At 41.3% G+C, this 17,856-nt stretch overlaps 1 protein-coding gene across 7 annotated transcripts in view; it reads right to left on the bottom strand.

Moving 5' to 3' along the window:
• LOC130295267 (cytosolic phospholipase A2 delta-like) overlaps positions 1-17,856 on the bottom strand; it is a 78,348-nt gene that overhangs the window by 37,963 nt on the left and 22,529 nt on the right. For 5 of the 7 annotated variants that reach the window (XM_056545866.1, XM_056545864.1, XM_056545865.1 and 2 more), the window contains exons 1-9: positions 16,274-16,367; positions 14,617-14,686; positions 13,605-13,741; positions 10,909-11,040; positions 10,490-10,530; positions 10,352-10,394; positions 5,884-5,947; positions 3,755-3,900; positions 2,392-2,478 (exon numbers count right to left, since the gene is read on the bottom strand). In XM_056545866.1, coding sequence (XP_056401841.1) covers positions 2,392-2,478; positions 3,755-3,900; positions 5,884-5,947; positions 10,352-10,394; positions 10,490-10,530; positions 10,909-11,040; positions 13,605-13,741; positions 14,617-14,686; positions 16,274-16,345 — 792 coding nt within the window. In that variant the 5' untranslated portion in view covers positions 16,346-16,367. Of the gene's footprint in view, positions 1-2,391; positions 2,479-3,754; positions 3,901-5,883; positions 5,948-10,351; positions 10,395-10,489; positions 10,531-10,908; positions 11,041-13,604; positions 13,742-14,616; positions 14,687-16,273; positions 16,368-17,856 lie in introns of those variants that run through there. The other 2 variants (XM_056545861.1, XM_056545862.1) reach the window with 1 other exon arrangement.

The raw sequence follows: 17,856 nt of genomic DNA on the forward strand, positions 1-17,856 counted from the left end.
GGTAATAACGGATGATAAATGACGACCATCATCCGTTATTTCTAATGTATTTTTTTCTTAAAAAACCTGATGTTGTTCATCCGTTATCATCCGTTATTACCAGTTACATCCGTTTTTTTTTTTAATCAGATTTTTAACCCTTTTTTTTCCAAAGCTGTACTGAGCATGCTCAGTACAAAAATTGCATGTTAAAATCCCTGACAATAACTGATAACAGATGTTTTTTTTGAACATCTAGATCCCATAGACTTCAATGTTAAAATTTAACGGCCATATTTTGCCTGACCAAAAATTAGTGAATGCACCGTCCTTTGTGCCGGCAAAAATAACTGACGTTAGTAAAAATGAACATACCTGATGCAAAAGGATGTTCAAAAAATCCCATTGACATGAATGGGATTTTTTGACGGCCGTTTTCAGGACTTTTTGCCGGAAGTAATAACAGAGGTTTTTTTAACAGGATGATACCTGTAGTGTGAAAGGGACCTTACCCAACTATTGAAGATCAGTCTTATAGTATGAATAATGACAAGTCAAGTCACATTCAACCATAATTGTGCCTTTCGCAACATAACATTTTAAAGCAACACATATGCACACATACCGGTTTCATACATTATATATATATATTGTTCCTACAAGTAAAGAATGCATACTGATAAACCCTGTAGGCACAGGGAGGGAGGTGAATGACTTTATCATAAGGCACAGCAGACCTGTACCGTGGGCAGCAGAGGATATTGGTTGGGGGGGTCTGATTCGTTGCAAAATTTTACCTTCTTCTGTCAAAGAATAAGCTGAGAGGCAGGAAAAGATGTAACCTGTTCAGTGCTCAATAGTTAATAAAATGTACATTTTTTAGCATGTGAGGTAACAGACAGTGATTTGGCTGCTATTGGTATATATAGGTATATATAAGGTCACTGTGATTGCAAAAATGTTTTCTCACAAACTAACTTTAAAAAGTTGACAAAAACACAGCACATTATTATTAAGCATTCATGTTTACAGAACTGTTGGTGGTTTGTTTGTTTTTTATTTAAAATTGACAGGAAAATATTTTAGATAGAAAAAGCCATCCTCAATGTTGTGAGGAACAGTAATATATGGCGCCATGTATTCTGTATCTACTATTGGCCTGTAAACAAAACACTCAAAAATACCCCAAGTTAGGGTTGTGTTCTCTAAGGCCGGGTTCACACCACGATTTTGCAATACAGTTCCTGTATACATTTTCAATTTGAAAACCGTACGGAACCGTATTGAAAACCGTATACATTGACTCTCCATTGAAAACCGTATGCCAAACGATGCATCCAGTTGCATCCGTTTTGCGTCTTGTAAGGTTTTCTCCATTTTTTTCCCCGTACCCAAAACCGTGGTTTTTGGTTCGGGTGAAAAACCGTATTGAAAACCGTATGCATTGATTCTCCATTGAAAACCGTATGCCAAAAGATGCATCAGGTTGTGTCTGTTTTGCATCCTGTACGGTTTTGTCAGTTTTTCCCCCGTATCCAAAACCATAGCCCACTACGGTTTTTGGTCTGGGTGAAAAACCGTATTGAAACGTATATGTTTTTTTTTTTTTGTTTTTTTTAACATGGGAGTCAAATGGAACCGTACAGAACCGTATGTGCATACAGTTCCATCCGGTTTTTGACTTTGCACAGTTTTTTTTCTTGGAATTTCAATCAAACAAGTGAAACTTTATGGAATGAAAAGTTTAAATCATTTAAGTTTTTTTTTCTTAATAAAAGGGATGCAACCGAACATCATTTTTCAAACCGTATACGGATTAACATTTGTACACACATTTTGATACAATTTAGTCAGGTTTTGAGGAATATGTTTTTTTTAATCAAAAACCTGATACAGGAACTGTATTGCAAAAACGTGGTGTGAACCCAGCCTTAGGATGCATTCACACGCTAGTAACTAGCAGCGGGTTACCATTGATTTAAATGGGTCCACAGACAGTCTGCAATAGTGTCAGATTTGCCGACCGTCCGCGGACCCATTCAAATGAATGGTAGCGTAACTCACAGTGGGTTTCCCGCAGCAGGAAACCCGCTGTTAGTTACTAGTGTGTGAACGCACCCTTAGTCAGGATACTTGGCAACCAACAAGCTTGGAGAAAGTGTATGGCCATGCACGAGCTATGTAAATATGATGTAATAAAACTACTACTACTACTACTCTGCATTGTGCAATAAGATCTGACTGTGTCTAGTCAGCAGTATTTATACGGTACAAAATGGGTCGTGTAAACGGGTATAAAAATTTCCAATGTACCCTAAAATGTCTAACTTTAAAAAAAAATAAAAAAGTAACCAAAAACTATCTGACCAGCCAACAGTGAATAAACATGGAATAAAAAAGGAGGACACTTACTGGCACAGTGGAGAGCAGGATCTTCTTTTCTTCTCCCATGTGAAGCAATTTCACTGGAATAACTTGAATGCTCTGGTTGTCTGCCCCCTGCAGAAAATAGCAACACAAAAAATATTTTAGGGTAAGGTGAAAACCCTAGTTAGGGTACGTGCTCACTGAGAAAATTCTTCAGTGGATCCGCGCCATTCAATTCAGTGCTTCTTGATTATTGCAGATTCTTGTTCATTGCTTCGGCTGTGGGAATTGAACATGTTTATTCTTTCGGCAAAAGCGGAAATTCCGCTGTGTGAACTGAGCAGCAGCCTCCCATTGAAAGGAATGGTAGGCTGCTGCAAGTAGATTCTGTGCTGAATTTATACGAGGATGTCCGTAGTGTGAGAAAGCCTTAAGAAATATGCATAAAATGTAATTCTTGATATTAATTTTTAGCTGGCAATATATGTTTTTTAGCTACATATTGGCTTTTAATTAGATCATTTTTATTTGGTTTTAAAAATTTTGAGTAAACAAAAGATTTATATAAAAATCCCTAAAACTCACCCACCTCCCCAGCAACTTAACACATTTGCATATACATTTGCCTGGTCACAGACTACTCCCCCCTCTCATTATGCAAAGCAAGAAACAATAGTCTGAGGCAGTGTTTCCCAACCAGGGTGCCTCCAGCTGCTGCAAAACTACAAACCCCAGCATGCCCGGACAGCTGTTGGCTGTCCGGGCATGCTGGGAGTTGTAGTTCTGCAACAGCTGGAGGCATCCAGGTTGGGAAACAATGGTCTAAGGCTTTTCTGCTACACTCTGGCAGCGTCTATTTCAGAATATTGACAATGTCCAGCATACAGAGGGGTGCGGACAGGCTCATCCTACTATTTATGGCCAGAGGAGAGGTTGTTTAAAGTGGTACTTTTTTTTTTTAAATCAACTGGTGCCAGAAAGTTAAACAGATTTGTAAATTACTTCTATTAAAAAAAAATCTTAATCTTTCCAGTACTTATTAGCTGCTGAATGCTACAGAGGAAATTCTTATCTTTTTGGAACACAGTGCTCTCTGCTGACATCTTTGTCCATTTTAGGAAATGTCCAGAGCAGCATATGTTAGCAATGGGCATTTTCTTAAAATGGACAGAGACGTCAGCAGAGAGCACTGTGGTAATGATCCATGTTGCAAAAAGAAAATCATTTCTTCTGTAGTATTCAGCAGCTAATAAGTACTGGAAGGATTACGATTTTTTTAATAGAAGTGATTTACAAATCTGTTTAACTTTCTGGCACCAGTTGATTTAAAAAAATAAAAGTTTTCCACCAGAGTACCCCTATAATACTAAAGTAAATAGCACCACTGAGAACACTGAAACAGATTTACCTCCACAATTGCTGTAAACTTTGGGTCCCATCTTTTGAGGTAGTGGAATCGGCAGGTTTGCATGTGATCGGTGCCGGTGCAGGGACTCAGCTCCATTCTGCATTCATTTTCACAAGAATCTTCTACTGACAAAATAAGTTGCTTGCCTAAAAGAACCAGAACAGAGAAATGATATATATTTTTGATCCACGGATCAATGATCACAAGCAATATTTATATGTATCTGTCCCTTATTTGGGGACAACATGAATGTAAAGTAAAAAAAAAACCTCTAGTTTCTGACCTCGATATATACACATACTGTGTTTCCAAATCTGTGGTTTTAATGCCCCTGCATATGGCTCCAGAGCTGTGGATATTATAATACTCTGGTGAACTAAGGGAGGACATAACATTACTAAAGCATTACCAGCAGTTAAACCTAAGGCAAAAATAGTCATAATCATTTTTGTTTTAATAGGTTTTTTTTTTAACTTTGAAGACTCCGTCTGACTAAATAACAAAAGAATGTGCTGTGTGCAATGCTTTGCCTGAGGTCATCTTTCAATTTATTAAAAATATTAAGATTACGTTCTCCCCGTTGCGACACCGTTTACCTATCATTTTGGTTTCATATTGCATATATTGCTGTTTGTATTAATTTGCTGACTCCTTTCAATGTTATTACTGGTTCTATCTGGTCTGACCCGGCCTAAGGGCTTTTGTCTCTTTTATTTTGTTGTATTCGTTTGTTATACTTGTTATACTTAATAAAAACCTTTATAATTTGACATCCAATAGCTTCCCATTATTTATGCAGGAAAGCTAGGCTGATTCTGGTGCCCACATCCTCAATTAATGAGAACATCAGAGCAGCCTTGCGGATCTTAAAGGGGTACTCCACTGGAGGAAAAAAAAAATCTAAATCAATTGGTGCCAGAAAGTTAAACAGTTTTGTAAATGACTTCTATTTAAAAATCTTTATCCTTCCAGTACTTATAAGCTGCTGTATGCTCCACAGGAAGTTCTTTTCTTTTTGAATTTCCTTTCTGTCTGACCACAGTGCTCTCTGCTGACACCTCTGTCCATTTTAGAAACTGTCCTGAGTAGGTGCAAATCCCCATGGACAGTTCCTGAGATGGGCAAGGGTGTCAGCAGAGAGCACTGTGGTCAGACAGAAAGGAAATTAAAAAAGAAAAGAACTTCATGTGGAGTGTAGAGCAGCTGATAAGTACGGGAAGGATTAAGATTTTTTAATAGAAGTAATTTACAAATCTGTGAAACTTTCTGGCATCAGTTGATTTAGTAAAAAATGTTTTCCAGTGGAGTACCCCTTTAAAATCCCATTTATTTAGATAGAAGAGGGTTTCCCAACGAGGATGTCTCCAGCTGTTGCAAAACTACAAGTCTCAGGACGCCCAGACAGTTGGCTACCCAGGCATGCTGGGAGTTGTGGTTTTGCAACAGCTGGAGTACCCATGGTTGGTAAACACTGCTACAGAGGGTAACTGTGCACAAAAAGATCATAAAAATGAGACAGTCTCTCAATATAGCTGATAACTCCCATGCCAACATCTCTTTAGCCTTGACATAACACCTATAAAGGCAATAACTAGCTGCAGTGGTGACACGCCAACCTGACGCCACTACTGCATCCAATGATTGGCTAAAGCATGGAAATGACATGTCATCACAGGTGGTGGGGGATCAAAGGTGAGGAATTGGAAAGATAAGGCAAAAAAAATACAAATCATTTAGGGCCCATTCACACTATATATTTTCCAAGCAGAATTCTGATCATTAATTCCTCTAAGTCAGTGTTTCCCAACCAGGGTGCCTCCAGCTGTTGCATGGGAGTTGTAGTATTGCAACAGTTGGAGGCACCCTGGTTGGGAAACACCGCTCTAAGTAATGACGGTGCAGCAGCCTCCCACTGTTTTCAATGGTACTCTGTTGCACAATTCCCACTACGGAATTCCGGTCGAAAGAATAAACATGTTCATTCTTTTGGTTGGAATCCGCTCTGAAATGCATTGCCAGCTATTGAGATGGCGATCCTAGCATTGGCTTGTCAGCCCCCACTACAGATGGAATCTGTGCCCGGAATATCTCTGTAATGTGAATGAGCCCTTACTAACACAGTAGCCCACCTTGTAGGTTCATTGGGATCCTCTGCTTGTCAACACATATGTCCAGGCAGGTCATCTCTCTGGACTGCAAGATATATAAAAAAAGAGTGACACAATAAGAAAAGCGCTGATGGCTTAAAAGTACAGTAACTAAATATACTTAAATAGGCACTGTCAGTAAAACTCATTTTTGCTATTGAACTCCTTATGGTAAATAAAAAATCTTTCTAATGAAGTTTTCTATGTTTCATTTGTGTTTAAAAAAGCTGCCACTAGGTGTCTCCCTACTTGTCCAGAGCACATTCTCCCCCTCCCCCTCCCCCCCCAATCTTTTACAAAGACTTTGAAATCCTGCTGGCCTGGCAGAAGTCCAAAATCAGGAACTGCAGTCTGGAGTGCTGAGGGGGGGGTGTGCAGCCTTAGCCAATCATAGGTCATCTCACACTGAACTGCACTGGGCTGTGTGTAGCAGAGTGAGGGAGGAAGTTCTCCCCTGTATGGCTTCAGATGATGTCACGCCTGCTGGGGAACGCCCCTTCCCAGTCTGTGAATCTGACTGAGACTGAGCAGAAAATACAGAGCAATATCAAGGTAGAAAACTAACAAATAATAAAAATAAAGACAGAGGGTGGTTTATCATGATGGGAGCAGTGAACTGGGAGGATTATAAAATTAGGATCATGACAGGAACTCTTTAAGTATGCATGATTTCTAGAACAGTGTAAAATAAAAATAGCTTTGTGTGAAGAATCATGGGTAAAGGGTAGGCTTGTAAATGACCCATGGGTTGTGACTGTCGCCGCAACACAGACATGTGAAGCAAGAAGCTTTGTAAGGGTCCATTGACACATACATGTCCTGTGCGTAGTTGATGCCGAGGATTTGAAGCTGTGCTCAGTCATTTAGTTTACAATAAACTCTCTAGCATTAAATATGCGCAGGATACTGTACAGGTAAATACACCCGAAGAATTGGGTCACAAGTGCCAGACTTTGCTGTGTATTTTCCTACCCACCGAAGTAAATAGGTAGCAAAATCAGCTGCATAAAATATGCTGCAAAATATGCACAATTCACAGGTACAGTATATCCAGCAGGATTCGAAGCTGCAGATTTGAAGCTGCGTTCAGTTAACAAGTTTCCAGTGAAATCTGCAGCTTCAAATCTTGCACAGGATAACGTACATGTGAATACACCCTTAGGGTCTATTCACACGTACAGTATTCTGAGCAGATTTGATGTGCAGGATTTTCTGCTGCAGATTTCAATGTAAACTCAATGACTGAACACAGCTTCAAATCCGGCGCATCAAATCTGCGCAGAATACTGTACGCGTCAATAGACCCTTAGGGCACATTCACACGTCTAGGATCTCCTGCAAATGTTGCTGCATATTTTCTGGAGCTAATTCTGCTACCTATAGAAGTTAATAGGTAGCAAAATCAGCAGCAGAAAATATGCAGCAAAATATGCCGCAGATCTTGTACATGTGAACAGACCCTAATGTTGGATTTCAGTGTTGAATCAAATTTATTGGATTATGCAACAAATACCACACATCACAACAGAAAGCTACAATTATACGGTCAACAGCAACAACAGATGTAGCAGTAGAAAAAGTATCAATAACATAACAATAGTGAGAACAGTAAAAGAATAATCGGGCATTATATATTATTATATAAGTAATGACGTTTCCTCACTTGTTAACATAAATATAGGGGAGACAAATAGTAATGTAAAAGAGAAACTGGGGGAGGGGTGCGCAAAAGTGACTACTATGAAGGCAGCATTTTTTGGCTCCAAATTTAGAGTAATGACAGTGAGGTATGTGCACCGGATCCAGGGACACCAAGTGTTTTCAGGTTTGGTGTTGCAATCTGTAAGGATCCTAATGAGTTTCTCAATAGTAAAAAATGTTCTCTACATATGACTCAACTTAATAAAGTGGGCCAGCATGCTTCTTCCAAGAATGAGCTATACTTTGTATAGAAGACAGGATTCCATTAAAACTAAGGGTCCATACTCCATTGTTCAAGTGTGTAACAAGTGAATTTTGATGCAGCTTTACCATAGTCCATTTTACCCCTGCTACGCTGAGAGGAGTGAAAACCACTGTAAAAATCTGCAATTAAATTCGGCACGTGTAGGATTTTAAAATCTGCACCGCAGGTCGGTCTCTGTGCAGAGAAAGTCCACGGCACATGAATGAGATTTATGAATTTGATCCTCTAGGCTGGTGCTGTAATCTGCTCCAGAGTCTATCTGCACAAATCTGCAGGTAAAGCCCACTGCAATTTTGTTCACATGTGGAATTAATCTTTAAGTCCTGATACACATTATCCAAACCCGGTGATTTTGGCAGGATCGGCTGACTGATGTGTCAACTCTTCTCTACTAGAAGAGAAGGATCGGGCCTGTTGGATTTCAAGTACCCAATCCTTTCTGTTCTCTGCTAGATACGCTACCAGCAGAGGATTCTGGGAGTGACGGACCCCTTCCCTCTCTATGCAGAACACGTAAAGGCTCGTCAGAGCACAGTCTTCATGTGTAAGAAGGGATTGAGAGAGATAGCTGTCAGCCCAATGAACCTCTTGCATGTGTATGAGTACTTAAAGGGGGTACTCTGCCCCTAGACATCTTATCTCCTACCCAAAGGATAGGGGATAAGATGTCTGATCGTGTGAGTTCCTCCGCCGGGGATCCCCTAGATCTCGGCTGCAGCACCCCAGACATTCGGTGCATGGAGCGAACTTTGCTCAGTGCCGGATGACTGGCGATGCGGGGAAGAGGCTCGTGACGTCACAGTCACGTCCCACTCGTGACCTCACATCCACGCCCCCTCAATGCAAGTCTATGGGGGGGGGGGGGGGCGTGACATCCGTTACGCCCCCTCCCATAGACTTGCATTGAGGGGGCGTGGCTGTGGCGTCACAAGCAAGCGTGACCGTGACGTCACGATCCTTGATCGCTGCACCCGACGCTCTAAACAAACACCGGGTCCTGCACAAAGATCACGGGGGGGGGGGGGGGGAGGTCCCTAACAGCAGGACCCACGCGATCACATCTTATCCCCTATCCTTTGGATAGGACATTAGATGTCTAAGGGCGGAGTGCCCCTTTAAAGCCTACCGGTCTAGGGGTCCAAGGCAAATTGTAGAATAAAGTGGAGTGAAGTTGCTTAAAAAATACTAAGTAACTGGTGATGGTTGACAAGGTGAAATCATGGGGGGCTGTATATGTACATCTGTAGACATATAAGTCAGTTCAGAATGAGAAGCAGGAGATAATATGTAAAGTGCCGTGCATAAGTATTTACCCCCCCTTGGACATTATGTCCCTTTTTGCTACTGTTACAATCTGGAATTTAAATACACAAGTAGACTTTTACTTTTTTTCTCTTTCTAAATGATTTTGAAATCCTTGAAATATCCCCCACCCACCCACACACTTACAAATAAAGGACTATTTTGTGTTGGTCCACTACATTTAACTACTATGAGATAAATCTGAATCTGTGGCTATACCACAACAACATGAAGAGTCCACGAGGGGGTGAATACTTATGCAATACACTGTTAGGTGAAGGTGACACAATTTAGCAGTGGACTAAAAAAAAACTAAGAACAATTCTTAAATATTCTGATTAATGTATTCAATGAATGTCAGAGTACTGACCATTACGACATCACGACTGTGTTCACACTGCAGAACTGTAGCTGAATCTCCGCTCGCGGAATTCAGCGAGCGGAGATTCAGCCTGGCAGCCGTGGTAGGACCGCGTGGCACTGCGCCGTCACCATTGACGGCTATGTAGTGCTCGCGGACTTCTGCGCAAAGAATGAACATGTTCTTTCTTCACTCGGAACAATTTCAGCGGCGGAATTGTCCGCCGCTGAAATTCCACAGTGTTAACGGGTCTCGCGGAAGACCCATTCACACAGATGCTAACGTTCACTGGCCCTTATTTACTAAGAGTGTTGTGTAGGTTTCTTTGTGGGTTTTAATTCCCTACAATTTATTTTCCACGGTATTTACTAAGGTTTCCCTACATTTTCCACTTACCCTACATTTTGCTTTTTTTACACATGTTCTGATCTGTAGGGTTTTCCTCAGCTCAAATCCAGCACATTTCATGTGGAAACCTTAGTAAATATGTTGGGTTTTTGTGAAAATGTCGGGAACGCGTCCCTTTTTGGAGACCACGCCCCTTTTCACCAGCAGCCACGCCCCTTTTTCGGGTTTTCATAGAAAAATGTTAGTCGGGGTTTTTTCAATTCTGGCGCGAAATCTGGCACAGACAGAATTTCTGGCGCAATGCGACAGAATCTGGCGCACAACCTGACAAAACATGTCGGGTTTGCAATAGTAAATGAGGGCCACTGTGCGGAATTTTACTCGCGGAATTCCGCGGGTTTTCCGCAGTGTGAACATACCCTAAGAGAAAAGACGTTCACAGAATATGTATACAGATAATACATGTGACTTACCACAATCACTCCATTTGTTATCAATCTCTCACAATAACCTTGGCTGAAACACAGAAATTGAGAAAATCAGTACAGATCCTGGGTGAGAATACACATTACATTCAGACTGTAAAAGAAAGAAAATGGATATAAACTCACAATTCTGTCAGTGAAAATTCCACCTGCAGAATTTCTGGCCCCTTAAGGAAAAAAACAAAAAACAAAACACAAGTTATATTGTGATTTATATATACAGGTATGACTGCCAAGAAGCATTAAAGAGGCTGCGCACTTGCACAAGTGTCACGGTCCCTTGAACAGAGGACTGGCAGAGGTGCTGGGAGCTCCCTGATGTTAGGGTAGACCATTATTTCCCAACCAGGGTGCCTCCAGCTGTTGCAAAACTACAACTCCCAGCATGCCCGGACAGCCGTTGGCTGTCCGAGCATACTGGGAGTTGTAGTTTTGCAACAGCTGGAGGCACCCTGATTGGGAAACCCTGGGGTAAGACCATGAATCATAAGCTAGATAACTCCTTTAATGATAAAGGCTACAAAATGGCAGAGCACTTGACTTACATCAGGTTTAAGACAGAATGTTTTCTGTTTGGTCTCTCCTATACGGATTTTGCCCACATCATATGAAACTGTATACAGTAGGTCATTTCCCGTGATGACGTCCTCATCATGAAGCATCAGATGTAACACGTTCTGAAACAGAAGTTATGTGCAGATGAATGAACCTTTCTACTGTGACAGGGCAGTTGAGGAAGTGCCTGGATGTTTAATGTATGAAAATACCTATTTAAACGTATAATCTGTGCTTTTATGCATGGCTTAAAGGGGTACTCCGGTGGAAAACCTTTTTTAATTTTTTTTAAATGAACTGGTGCCAGAAAGTTAAACAGATTTGTAAATTGCTTCTATTAAAAAATCTTAATCCTTTTAGTACTTTTTAGCAGCTGTATGCTACAGAGGAAATTCTTTACTTTTTGAATTTCTTTTTTGTCTTGTCCACAGTGCTCTCTGTCGACACCTCTGTCCGTGTCAGGAACTGTCCATTTCTTCAAATCTAGTGTTCACGCTCCTGAACCAATCTGGCTTTGGGATTAAGGCCATATAATGTCTTAATTGTAGCTCCCTCCAGACCAGTTTAGCTGATACTCCTATTTCCCCAAAGTCCCTCCATTCCTTAAGCTGTTCTTCATTCCTTGATTCATTTTACATTCATTTTACTCTGAAACTATCTGCTGCTATCCACTGTCTAACAACTAGATCCTCTAGACTAACAGGGAAAGCTGGGTGTCCTATTATAGGCGTCTGTTGTGAATTGCAGGGGAGAAACACTTCCTGTACCCTATCCACTATACATATCGCGTAAGTGGCGCCTATGGTTGGGTGATCTTTCAGGTCTTTTTTCACACTACGGGAGAGATTTTAAAGGCATTTTTGTTTCTGCCTCTTGGACTCCCACCCAAAGTTGACGTCTTGGTTGTCTGCACCCCTCCAATACCCGCGCCAAATGTAAAAAACATAGTAGCCCTTCAAATCAGGTAAACCCCCCCCCCCCCCCCCTTGTCTTTAAGGTGACACATGGTCTCTCTATTTATCCGGGCCTTCTTTCCCCCCCCCCCAAATAAAATCTTGTTGAATTGAGGTAATTTCCCTAAAAAAACTGGGAGGAATTTGAATGGGATGCATTGAAAGAAATATAAAATTTTTGGTAAAATAATCATCTTAAATAATAATTACATTGGGAGCACATGGTTAGCGAGCTTTTACACCCTGTTCACACTGGTGTGGTGCTGTGCCGCGCCGTGTCTGTGGGGGGGTGCAGGTGGGAGAATGGTTTGAGTGGCATTTGGGCTGCTCTGCCAGTGGGTCGTTCCCCCTGTGGGCACTGGTGTCGCGGCAGTGGTGGACGCCACCCAGTGCTACGCCATTTTATGCTAGGGACGTTAGGGGCCCACTCTGAATAGGTGGCCTTGACGTGGCGAGTGGGCTTGTACCTTTTGATCAAAATGTATACCAACAACCTGTTAGTTTTTGAAATTATGCTAAGAAGCAATTAGATCAAAATACAAAATTGTGGATGTGCGGCCATGTCTGTTTCTTCTACCTGGATTCACATTGTGTATTCTATCCCCTCCTTTTTATTATTTTTTCCACTTGGCCTGCACCCTGCACTCTGCCCCCCCGTGCACCGTCAAATCATAAATCTGTACACCGGGACTCGGGAAATCTCATGCCGACCTCAAATGCTATTCCCAGGGGTAACTCATGCATTGGTGTCGGGGAGGCTCCGGAGCTCTCACCAGGTGCTGCTCACACCTGCATGGTTAAGCCACACCCCCTCAATCCGAGCAGCATAGGTTTGCTATGGGGATTTTCTCCTGCTCTGGACAGTTCCTGATACGGGCATCAGGTGTCAGCAGAGAGCACTGTGGACAAGACAAAAAAGAAATTCCAAAAGAAAAGAAATTCCTCTGTAGCATACAGCTGCTAATAAGTACTGGAAGAGTAAAGATTTTTACTAGAAGTAATTTACAAATCTGTTTAACTTTCTGCCACCAGTTGATATAAAAAAAAAAGTTTTCCACCGGAGTACCCCTTTAAGTTATAAAGTTATGTCCCATCCCCTTGTCTTGATTGACGGCTCATGTCACCGCTCTGTCTGCTTTGCGAGCAGAGCGATGACCCAAGCCATCAATCAAGCTGACGGCACAGGGCCACAGCAAGGGGAATGGGTGCTGGTAAGCATAAGTCCATGCCCAGGGTACTACTTGTGGGGCGGCCGGGGGGGACTTTACAATTTAATATCTTCACAATCCCTGGGGGCAAAAAAGTCCCCCGAGGATGGTGAGCATAACAATTTTAGCATATAGAACGTGTTGTCAAGCGTTTTATATGCTATAATCTGCTGATTGGTTCCCTTTAAGTGTAGCTACTAATACCGTACATATGTTTAGAAGTGTTAGCAATTCAACAAAGTCTCATGCACTGGTACCATGGATACACTAAAGGTGTATAAAAACCTATAAAAGGAAGACTGTGGCAGCTGATCATTGCTGTGCACTGTTTTCTATATATGTACCCCTTAAAAGGTAGGGGGGGGGGGATAGGGGGGGGGGGGGGAACATGACCCCTGCATATAGATTTGGCTGATGTGGGAAAGCTGTGTGACAACCAATATGGATGACATGACAACTTACATTGTGGTTGTCACACATTTAAAGACTTCTGGAATGGCAATCCCCGATATCGCTGCCTCTTACCTTCACATTGTTGCAGATTGTATACTGAAATGTCTCATTCCATAAAGGGTCACTGGTGTCTGATACGGTCCTCGTCTTCAAGATTTTATTAGTAGAGGTTGGTAACCACAGACACACATAGCAGTCAGCATGGCTCACTGTAAAAGAAAAGCAGAAGTATGAACCAAGAAGTTACCTTTTACTCAGGTGTAACCATCTAAAGTATGATCAAATCATACAAGAGCTCTAATATCTGTAGGGTTGTACTTTACATATAAACTTAAAGGGGTTATCCGGGAAAACAGAGCTAATTTCTTCCAAAAACAGCACCACGTCTGTCCCCAGGTTGTGTGTGGTATTACAACTTGGATCCATTCATTTTAATGGAACTGAGCTGCAATACCACACACAACCTGGGGACAGATGTGGCGCTGTTTTTGGAAGAAATCATCTCTGTTTTTCTAATCCTGGATAACCCCTTTAAAGGGGTATTCCGGGCAAAAACATTTTCTCCCTGCAGCACCCGCATTCTATGCGGGGATTGTGTCTCTAGTTTTGGAAACCTACGGGTTTCCGGGACTGGGGATGTGACGTCACGCCACGCCCCCACCATTCATGTCTATGGGAGGGGGCGTGACGGCTGTCATGCCCCCTCCCATAGACATGAATGGAGGGGGCGTGGCGTGACATCACGCCCCCAGTCCCGGAAACCCGGAGGTTTCCGAAACTGGAGATGCAGCACCCACATAGAATGCAGTTGCTGCAGGGAGATCGCGGGGGTCCCAGCAGAGGGACCCCCGCGATCAGATATCTTATCCCCTATCCTTTGGATAGGGGATATAATGTTTTTGCCCGGAATACCCCTTTAAGGCTGGATTTCCATGTTTTGGCTGTAATGTGTTGATATACCTTTTCCCTGAAATTGTACAGTCCAAATGTAATGTGAATGCAGCCTCAGCAATGTACATGCAAAGTGGCGGCATTCTTAGTAAATACTTCTTGTAATATACATGGTGAAAGCATTCATACGTACTCAAGTCAGCCCATGGGATATGTTGGGCCCGAACAACTTTGACTGTTAACAAGCTGAGTCCACTCTCTTCCTGTAATGAGAAAGTTGTATCAGTACAATTATAAATGACAATGTTGTTTTCAATAAAAAAAATTGTGAAATTTGAATTTTATCAAAAATTGTGCAAATTTACAGCTGATTTTCAATGACCATTTTTAGATAATTCTTGGCTATGAGACAAGGTAACACTACCCACTCTATGCTCACCTTGAGTGCAATACGGATACATTTTTGCATTGTTATTATGGTCGCATGTCCCAGACTAACCATGGGTCTAACTACCCAAACTGACAGCTGTTTGGGTCATCTGACCAGTTGTTGAGCCAGGACTTGCAGCCTTGATACGGTCCGAAAATGCATCCGTATTACACACACACAAAACTGGCTTAAACAAATAGGCCCAGATTTATCAATATGAATTAGACAAAAACATGCCAGCTTTGTCCATGGCGATCGATCACAGCTCAACTTTTATCTATTATGGGCAAAACAGACATATTTTTGTCTCATGCCGATTGATAAAGACAACATTTATCATTGTAGGTGTAAGTGAAGCATTTATCATTGTAGGTGTAAGTGAAGCATTTATCATTGTAGGTGTAAGTGAAGCATTTATCATTGTAGGTGTAAGTGAAGCATTTATCATTGTAGGTGTAAGTGAAGCATTTTTCTGCACCTTTTCTTGTGTGTGCTGGTAATGTGTAGGAGCGCCAAATGTATTAAATGGTCACAGAGCATTTGATACATTTTGTGCAGGTCACATTTTCTTAAATTTCTCTCTTCACATTCAACAAAAAGCTACACCATGTCTTCGCTAATGTAGTTTTAGAGACTTTTCAGTGGCTTTGCACCTTTTTTTGCTCCTTTTCAGAAAAAGGTGCAGTTCATAAAACTCTTCCATATCATGTGTATTGCCAAAATCAGTGGAGTGCAACTCAAAATCTGCAGAAACGTGTAAACCAAAAGGCACAAAAAAGGCGCAAATAAACCCTGTTTGTGCTTTTTCTAGACACAATAAACAGTCAAAAGACTGATAAATGTCGGCCAGTATCTTAAGTTTGGTTTCGGTGAACTTAACAGCGATGATAATACAGTACAGTGAAACCTCTTTGAGAAGACCATCCAAAATTGTACCAAAAAAGTGCTCTTCTCAAAGAATTATCATTTTAAAAACCACACAAGCATATATACTATTGTGCACCACCATGAGTAATACTCCAAGAACAATGCACAATTAGAAAAATATCAGATAACATAGTAGAATATAAAAAACAATAATAAAATATTAAAGGCACCATATACATCAATGGCCCACAGGGGTGAGACTAAAGAATGGTTCTCATGGCGGATAGTGGAACAGGAAAACAAAGTACTTAGCTTTGGAAAAAGATGTTAAATATATACTCAAGCATTGTACACAATGAAATAAAGAAAATCACGCCCCTGATGAATCGCTCCTAGCGAAACACACATTGGGGTAGGTGCACATGGGTTCTGACTCTGCATATGGCTGACAATTGTATTCTGTCTTTCTCTGGCTTCAGTGCTTGATGTATGTTTGTACTTTCTTTGTTTTATTGTGTATAATGCTTGATCTTATTTTTCACCAGTGTTTCACCTCAAGTACTTTGTTTTCCTGTTCCACTATCCGCCATGAGAACCATTCTTTAGTCTCACCCCTGTGGGCCATCCATTAATGTACATGGTGGGGGAGATTTATCAAAACCTGTCCAGAGGAAAAGTTGCTGAGTTGCCCATAGCAACCAATCAGATCGCTTCTTTCATTTTGCAGAGGCCTTGTTAAAAATGAAAGAAGCGATCTGATTGGTTGCTATGGGCAACTCAGCAACTTCTCCTCTGGACAGATTTTGATAAATCTCCCCCGGTGTCTTTAATGTTTTTCTTTAATTGTTTTTATGTTATCAATAAAGTATATTTTTGTGATATTTCTCAAATTTTGACATGCTTTTGCTGTTTTTCTGAAGAATGTATAATAAATGTGGTACTGAAAATCTGGTCTGGGTAAGTGGATGGTCTCCTCAAAGAGGTGGACTTTTGGAGAGGTTTCACTGTAGTTAGGCGCCTTTCGGGAACTACTTGACACCCCCCCCCCCCCCACACACACACACACACACTCCTAATGACTATGACAGAAGGCCCTGGAGCTCAATCCCATTTTCATGTCTTTAGTAGATTTTCAAGTTCCTTGTTTCCTAATATTGCAGCACCTATGGCCTAGACCCTAAAAGAAGGAGGTAGTATCCAGCTTCCAGAAAAAGTCCAGGTAAAAAGGAAGACTTTAACTATACCATTTTAAAGTCCGAAAAAACAAAAACCGACATGTCACTAAAAACATACAGTGAAACATTGACGGGTTTCGAGCTAAGAATAGCTCTTAATCATGGTTTGGATCATACTACTACATGGGAAACGGCCCATTGTCATTCCCGCTTTCAGCCTGATATCTCGTCCCTTGTGTATATTTGGTGGTGAGCTGGCCAAACTGAGGACCTTCAACTGTAACAAAACTACAACTCCCAGCATGCCCGGACAGCCGCCGGCTGTCCGGGCATGCTGGGAGTTGTAGTTTTGCAACAGAAGGAGGCCCAAAGTTTGGAAACCACTGATCTATACAGACATATTTTTAGATTAATAAACATAATTTAGTCCTTGTAATAGGTAACTTTTTACACTTTACGAGGTTAAAGATTAGTGTCAGGTTAGGACAAGTAACCAGTCTTTCCAGATATGGGTTTACGTACTGTATAAATACACAGTATTGAGACTTAACATTGTGCAATACTTTCTCGAATTAGGCAGCTCCTCCTCATTGCCCCTGGCATTAAACTCTTCATTCAACAATGAATGTAAATAATGTAAGATTTATTGTACGGTCCAATAGTATATTTAGCTTACAGGTCTGAAAACAATTAGGGCATGTTCACACTGTGGAATTTCCATCAGGAGATATTCCGGGTAGGAGATTCCATCTGAGCATCCGCCACAGAGATCCCTATATATATATAGCTTTGTGAGGAAAGTTCCAAGACAACTTGTCATTTATTCATGTAAAACTCTAATTATTCTGGGCTAAGTAAAATTGAAAGAGTGGTGGACAAATATAACCTGCTATAGCAGCAATATTAAATATAAACTTACATATTATTCGGTATAAGTTATCGGCTATTTCAAACCCCCCCG

Source organism: Hyla sarda, chromosome 11 (assembly GCF_029499605.1).
Source record: "Hyla sarda isolate aHylSar1 chromosome 11, aHylSar1.hap1, whole genome shotgun sequence".
NCBI classification, from domain to species: domain Eukaryota; kingdom Metazoa; phylum Chordata; class Amphibia; order Anura; family Hylidae; genus Hyla; species Hyla sarda.